This window comes from Melanotaenia boesemani, chromosome 14 (genome assembly GCF_017639745.1).
Source record: "Melanotaenia boesemani isolate fMelBoe1 chromosome 14, fMelBoe1.pri, whole genome shotgun sequence".
NCBI lineage: Eukaryota > Metazoa > Chordata > Actinopteri > Atheriniformes > Melanotaeniidae > Melanotaenia > Melanotaenia boesemani.
In genome coordinates this window covers 15,059,354-15,067,371 of record NC_055695.1, presented here as the reverse complement: position 1 = coordinate 15,067,371, position 8,018 = coordinate 15,059,354, and the positions used below count along the sequence as shown (strand labels likewise).

At 39.7% G+C, this 8,018-nt stretch overlaps 1 protein-coding gene across 9 annotated transcripts in view; it reads left to right on the top strand.

Moving 5' to 3' along the window:
- The first annotated feature begins 1,408 nt into the window (after nt 1–1,408).
- Nucleotides 1,409–8,018, top strand: part of LOC121653092 (ephrin type-B receptor 3-like) — a 65,149-nt gene continuing 58,539 nt past the window's right edge. For all 9 annotated transcript variants that reach the window (XM_042006322.1, XM_042006318.1, XM_042006315.1 and 6 more), the window contains exon 1: nt 1,409–2,120. In XM_042006322.1, the coding sequence (XP_041862256.1) occupies nt 2,057–2,120 (64 nt within the window). In that variant the 5' untranslated portion in view covers nt 1,409–2,056. The remainder of the gene's footprint in view (nt 2,121–8,018) is intronic.

Below are 8,018 nucleotides of genomic sequence, written 5' to 3'. Positions count from 1 at the left end.
TGTCAGCAGTTCGGTAATTGTCCCACAGATCACAGAATTTTGTGCGAAAGCCCAAATGCCCATTTCAGTTCAATTAAAGGACTAAAACCCACCATGAACCCTAAAACCGACAAAAAGGAGCATTTAAAAAAAATAAATAAAAGCTGACAGGCTGTAAGCTAGTTATGGTCCATTTTAAAACTTTGTATTCGATAGGCTACTTAATAATTCATTTTAACTACTTGTCTATAAACGCAAGGAAATCGAGGAGAGAGGCAGCAAAACGCAGTCGTGACAGATGTCCCCTTTTCATCTCATCTAACGAAGAGGAAAAGTAGATTGTAAGTACGTAGACTTATGGAAGGGGGAGGGAGAAAGGAAAAGAAAAGAAAAGAAATGAAATGAAAAGAAATGAAAAGAAAATTAATATAAAAATCTAAGGTAAAAGTCTATCCGAAGTATAAACACAGAAGAATGACTCTATGTTGAGTTCAAATCAGTTTCTACTTTTCTTTTACTGTAGTTTTCTCATAAAGGTTCGGTGCTAAGTATTTAATAACCATAATGATCTTAATTATAATTGAAGGGAATATTAATCTCCACCAAGCAGTCTTTCAAATTGCTCTGTTAAAATTACAGTAGCTTCCATCAGCATATTGCAGAGTCTAAAATGTAAATATGCGCTATGGTGTCACTTTATACTTTCTGATGAGCGAAGCGCTTTTCTAGATTTGAATTAAAATAAACAGACAAATGTGTGAAGTTTCCGTCAGAGCTTTTTCGGACTGTTTAAGACCTCCGAAGTGATGCCGTTTAGGAAGAAAGAGTGTTTTAATCGAAGCAAAAACTCAACAGAAACTTCCTCTCTCTTTCATGGAAACGGAATCAATCCGCAGGGGGGCGCTGTGTGTCCATTACTTTTAAAGGGGCTTGGTGCCCGAAGGAAGGAGCGGCAGAGTGGCACGCTCCACTTAAATACATAAATACGTGATAAACACACAGAGAAACTTACATTTTGTGACTTTAAGCAGACTTTCAGAGCCCTGAAAAACAAATCAGGTACATTAAACTACGAACATGTCCAATAAAGCCTGTTTTACTGGGGTAAGAAACATGTTTTAACTGGTAGAGCGGAGGAAGATCGCCTTATGTGCTGCAGTGAATATGGGGGATGCTGGAGACAATAGAATAGAGAAAATTCTTCACATGCACCCTTGTTTAAAACGGGCATAGGTTTTATTTTCATTGTAAATGAGAGACTAAGTGGTCGTCAAGGTAGGCATTTTTCAGTGCAGCTGCTTGCACTGTAACCCCTCCTCCTGCTGCCCCCCTGGTCTTGCTCTCTCTCTCTCTCTCTCTCTCTCTCTCTCCTTCCACTCTCTCCTTATTCCTCCACAGCCTGGTGCTTCATTCCAGCGCACGAGCCGAGCGAAGCACACGGTTTACGCAGCAGCAAGAGCCGAGAAACTCGCTCAGGGAATTAAAATTGTTAACCGCGCTGCTGTTTCTTTATAGGGATACCACTTGACGGTGGACGCAAGTCAGCACGCACATGCTTATATGGGACTACACACCATGGTTCCGACACCAATGAGACTGCCTCTGCCTCTGCCTCTGCTCTAACCTCAGAGAAAGTATTTGGGTGTCCCGGAGCAGGCTAAAATTTGTCTTTTAAGTAAAGAGTACTACTGGAAATACTCTCTGGATGATGACCACGGATTGGACTACCTGTTTTCTGTTTATTCGCTCAGTGCGCAGGGAAAGGACTGGAAGACTTGCGTCCGTTGCCTTCTCTGGTTTAACAAGGCACTTTGGAGATCACTGAAAATCAAGAGGGGCTTCTGTATTCACTCATTTTCTACCAGGGCTGTTATTTTATCCGAACACAGCTCTCTCACTTTTTTTTTTTTTTTTTTTTTTTTTTTTTTTGTGAATGGGGATAACTCCAGTCCTAAAGGTTTGACACAACTGCGACCTGGGACGGGACGGGGTGAACGGAGAGTTGGATCAACCAGGATTGTATTCCCCGCTTCAGTCTCTGCCGTGGGTCTATTTACATGTCCGAGCTGACCACTTTATGACAATGGATTACTTTCTGCTTTTGTGCAGCCTCTTGCTGCCCGTGGTGTCCGCCGTTGAAGGTAAGACATTTCCTCTTCAGACGGTGTTGTGTTGCGCTGCAGCCAAAATAAAGCGTTTTTCTCTCCATACCAAACGAGCCAGCACCCATATATCTCACAGGCATAGGTGGCACAGCCTGGAGCTCATTTTAACCACATATTCAGCTTCCCTAACGCTGTATTTCCTAAATGAACATCTAGCTCGTCTTTTTTGGGGACTTGCTAATGGTGTTATTGGCTTAAAGCTGCGAGGCGCTGTGGTCGGTGCAGGTTTCAGTACGCAATTGTTATGCGCCAACTAAAGCTCATCCATTTCAATGATAGTTGTGTATTCTCTTTTTTGTGACATGTATAGCCTTAGCGGGTGCTTTCTTAATCACTTCAAGGAAATTAGCTTCACTCTGCGGGTCTCATTGGGGAGTCGCAGGACCTCCACACCCCCCGCCACTTTCCCTCAGGTCGGCTGCGTGTATTTTAGGGTTGTTTGAGTGTGTGGACTTTTGACACCTGGACCACGTAACAGTTTAAGAGCACTTTTGCAAAATATGTATATTCTGAATGTTGTTTTTAAGGTCCGTGTACGTGAACGGTAACCTCATATATATATATATATGTATATATATATATATATATATATATATATATATATATATATATATATATGTATATGTATGTATGTGTGTGTGTCTGTGTGTGTGTGTGTGTGGTAAAACGGTATCAATTGGTTATTTAGTTATATGCTTCCACTGAGAAGCCATTTGTTTAAGCTGAGTACATGTTTGTAGTGCGTAAAATCAATAAGAAACAGTATTTATTTTTTTATTTTTTCCCCTGCAACTTAGAGTCCCTGTCTCCCGCTGTATCTTTACTACACTTTGGAAGGTCTCCCTCTGCCATGTTTTGGTGATATAGTGAAAATAAGGTTGAATGAGGCCTAAAGCTTGAACTGTGAGTGCTGGGGCTCAGACGAGGCTCTCTGTTGGGTTGCAATGCCAGCAGGAAAGTAGGACAGTGGGGCACTAGCTCAGTGAACGCTTCTTTTTATCTCACTATTCCTCTATTTGTCTCAATAACCCATCCGGATAGTTGATTTTCTTAATTCAAATTAAGTGGGCCCACACTTAGACAAATTGAACAAATGTTTTTTTCACGGCCCTTTCTGGGACATTTTTAATTAAAACTCATATAACTTTATAGGTTGATCAGAAAACTCTCAAACATCTTTGATATTTTGCCCTCTGCAACATTAGAACGTGTCAATTATAGCCTCAGTTCCAAAACTTTTTTAAAATTAAGTTTGTGCCTAGTTGTTTTTTTAAGGAGGAGAGAAAGATCAATAGGTTTGTTACTGTCGGTCCCGAGAACACATCACACTAAACCACATGCCTGTTTCCTTCGCCAACCCAGACACACACACAGTCAACTGAGGGTGAAAATAGCGTAACTCTTATCTGATAAGGTTTGCCGTTCTTTTTGTTTGAGCCTGTGGATAACAAATGACAAAATTAGGGTGAATAGAAGTGATACATTAGCTTAAAAATATGTATACTTGGAGCCCAAAAAAGGATTCGTTTGAACAAATGTGTGGGTCTTTATTTTCCTAGCGACCCCCTGGATCCCTCTCAGTGACCCCTGTGGGTCACCGGACCCCAGTTGGGAATCGCTCAGTTGAAAACACATGGCTTGGACGGATGAGTGGCTTCTTGTTGTGCAGAAACTGGAGGATTGCTTGAGCTCGGTGTTTTCTTTTAACGGTGGTGGCAAGATTGTTGCGCACAGGTTTGAAGCTGATGTATTTCGTTAGAACAATCCATCCCCTGCTTAAGCGGTGCCATAAATTGTACTCGACTGACCTGGATGGGGGGTTTACCTAAGCTTTTAATACAAGCGGGTGATTTATGGCCGCTGCTGGGGTTTGTTTCTGGCGCATCACAGTGAGGCAGAGAGAAACCAGCGGCCCGACACGGGACACGTGTCCGCGGGCCCAACGTGCGTCTGCTTGGGTCGCTGGGTCACACACTGCCCTCAGAACGAGCTCTCACTCAATTTATGTTTTATTGTCGTTTTCCCCCTCACATCCGATTCTTCAGAGTTGTGAAGGTAGTTTACTATAAACTATGCAATTATGGAGATTTCTATGAACGCAAACGTAGATGGAAATAATTAGTAAATGGAAATTTAGTTTAGCTCATTTTACTGACAAATGGATTCCCTGAAATAATAACTATTATTTTACACTGGATTTTTATTTCTAATACATTTTAATTTTCTTATTAATAAATTTATTTTTTATATTTAAAATTATGCATATAAAAAACACTTATTTATTTATTTAATTTAGTTTTGTTGATATTTAAAATTGTGACCCATTGCATCTAATTCCACTTGAGTTATTTATTTTTTTATTATTATTTTAATTTAGATAATAAAATTAATCCACCATCGTTTTGTCCAACTGATTGTTGCAGTTCTGTGACTATCAGGATGTTCTGCCGTCGGCATAGCAACCCACGGCCTAGTTGTTGAACTTTTAATGTACTATCAGAGTGCTTGCAACTTGCGCCATGGGCAGTCCTCTATGGTGCATCGTGGTTTTCATTGACCTTTGATATAATTGACCTGCAATAAAGACAGAAAATGCCGGGAAAAGTGCACTAAACAAGACTTTAATGCTGCTTGTCTTCATGAACCTCCCTTTTTAAAGCGTCTCCTGAAATTGTGTTTGAATAAAGGACTACCAGACTATTTAAGCGCTGAGGTGGAGTGTCAGTTGAATAAACTTCCTCAGGAGTCCAGTTTAGGTACCACTTGTATTTATTATGATTAATATATGTATCAGCTCTGTTAAGCCTGCGCTTGAAACTCAAAACATCCACTTTCATCTGAAGCAATTTTCTGTCTAAACAAAGACAAATGGCCGCAGCCACAGCTCAGGGTTTCCCACTCAGTCGCAATTTTTTTCTCTATTTATGGCTGTGTATTTCGTAGAGTGATTAAGCACAAGCAGGCCCTTTGTAGCGCACATGTTTATGTTTTTATGTGGGTGAGATCACACCTCCACAGGAGCTTTCCTGTGCCTGTTTTCAATTGGCACATTTCTCATCAAACTCTCTCACACGGTTTATTCCTGCTCTTTCTCTCTCTCCCGTTCACAGGGGAGGTCCCCTGGCCGTCGTCATCATCATTATTGTACAAATAAAGCGCAAAAGAGGTTTAAAAACAGAAATAAAAGCAACCCTTTAAAAATGCTTACCTCATCCTAATAAATATGAAATGCATCTAAAACTTTAAGATTAGTGTGATAGTCAGGGACTGAGTATATAGCCTATTCGGTTTCTGTATTTTGTACTTTATAACATCCTAAAGAAACCTAAGTGATTGTTTTTTCTTTTTCTTTTCTTTTCTTTCACGATTCGATCAAATTTAAAACTCTAATTCGTTTGAGATGGCTTTATCTTGGTACAAAAACATTAACCTTCGCAATAAAGTGGACCATTTGTCCGGCGCACTGACTGTGCCATAAGGCCTTCATGCTTGTATAAGAGCGCAGTATCAGGCTGCAGGCTGTGTGGCCCGAATGGGAATCCGTGAAGCTGCTGAAAACTTTACTTCAGGAGCTCCTTTACATAACATTCAAAGGCAAATTACTGAACAAATGTATTTAGGACCTCAATCGAAGTAACAATGAGAAGTATTAGTGACTCTATGGTAGCTGTTTGGCTATTAGACAGGCTATTCAAGAGCCAAATGGAAATGTGCTAAAGAGGCGTGAAACGGAATTTGCAGGATAAAGGATAATGCACTTTTACTAATTAATCATTTCTATCTATCTATCTATCTATCTATCTATCTATCTATCTATCTATCTATCTATCTATCTATCTATCTATCTGTCTGTCTGTCTGTCTGTCTGTCTGTCTGTCTGTCTGTCTGTCTGTCCAGTAATCAGTCAAATCGTGATCGGTCGTCCCTTAAAAATGAAGATTCAGGTTAAAGAGGGAGGCTGCTGTGCTGCCTTGTTGCTAAAAGCACTTACTAGTTCATAAGGATATTTGTCACAGCCTCCTGGATCAATTGGTTGGGTGAAGGATGACTTTGCCTCTTAAGCAGTCAAGTCAGGAATTGGATACCAAGAGTTAAAAAAAAAAAAAAACAGAAATAATATCATACTCATATGTGAATACCACAAATAATAATAATAATAAAAATAATAATAAATAAATAAATAAATAATAATAATAAAATACGAAGAAGAAGATGAAGGATTATTATTATTATTATTATTATTATTATTATTATTATTATTATATAAACTAATTAAATTTTCGATTCAGTAATAAATACATATATTTATGGTAAAAATACAATTAGAAATACTACTATTGTAACTCATTTTTAGTCTCACTAGAAAGAAGAAGGCTTTGCATTTTCAGATCACCTCTCGGTTATATTAGGAATTTCTAATTGTAACTTAAGAGACCCATATTGACACAGTGATGCAGTCTGATCTCAGCATCCTGTGATTTGCTCCTGTTTTACATTAATTTAGGAAACTGTAAAAACACAAGCGACTGTGACAGAACCTCTCCCTAGCCAGGATATTGACCTCAACGAGGATCGGAGCTAGCCAGGAGGTCATATGCTATGGGCTGCCGCCATCTTGAACAGATGTACTCTGACTTAGGTTCACATTGGCGTAAAGCACTCAGGAAGGCTGGGGGAGTGGATGACGACATGTTGGCAATTGGTATGGGATGTTATAGGAGGAGCAGTCTAGTGGTGGTTGGGTTATGGGGTGGATTTGGATCAGACACCCAGAGAGCAGAGTTGACAGAATTTACAGATGCGGCAGGCCTGTGGTAGTGCTCATATGCACACAGCGATGGTTCATAGCATTAATGGCGGCATGGAAAGATTCACCGAGCTGGAATGTCACATGTTGAAAGGCAGCAGCCATGTTCGGCCTGTTGGGGCCTTCATGCACCAGAAGGTGGATGATGAAAGATGACCAGTGAGAGGAAAGCAGAAAGAATAAAATCAGGGATGTTGTCAAAACAGATTTTCTGTGTAGGACTTTTGTATAATCATAATTTAAGATCAAACTAAATATGAAACATGGCTCTGGGTCAACAGCTTCATTTTTTAAAGAAAATAAAGCAACTACAAACAAAACATTTACACGATTCCAAATAGGGTTTATAGTAATGCAGTTGTTTTTGTTGGTTGACTCTTGGTTTACCTTAACATGCTGTTAAATCATGCCATACTCTCAGCAAACAAATGTCATCAAATAATGAGCTGCTTTCGTGTTAATGCTCAAGGAACATCAAATCAGCCATTTACATGACAGTGAAAATGACTAAGTGTCATCAGCCTAATTTATGTGGCATTATTGTGATTCTTTTGATTGCAGTCAAATAAATCTGACTAATATTGCCACATTTTACCGGTCTATAATAAAACATTCATTTCATCTTGATTAAACCCTCAGAAACATAATCACACTAATATCATCACGTGTACCTTCCAAACATTACTGCCCTAATGGCTTTGCAGCTATATATCACCATTCATGTAAATAAGCCATTGTAAGTAGTCTAAACTGACATCAGCTTTGTAAGAGAGGGTTTCAAAACAGACATTTTAAGGACCACCAAAATTTCTGTGTATGTATGTGTGTGTGTGTGTGTGTTTGTGTGTGTATACAGTTTGTGTGGCTGTTTTGTATATATGGTATTTGTGTGTGCAGTCTATCCTGGCATCCAACAGAGGGGCCTTGTGGGATGGCAGGTCTTTGACACCCACCGTTGAGAGCAAGCAGGGGAGGGTGAATGTGTCTGGACCTGCCCCACACTCACACACACATACACAGACACTCACACACTGCTGCTGTCTGCAGTTAACCAAGCAGAACGGGAG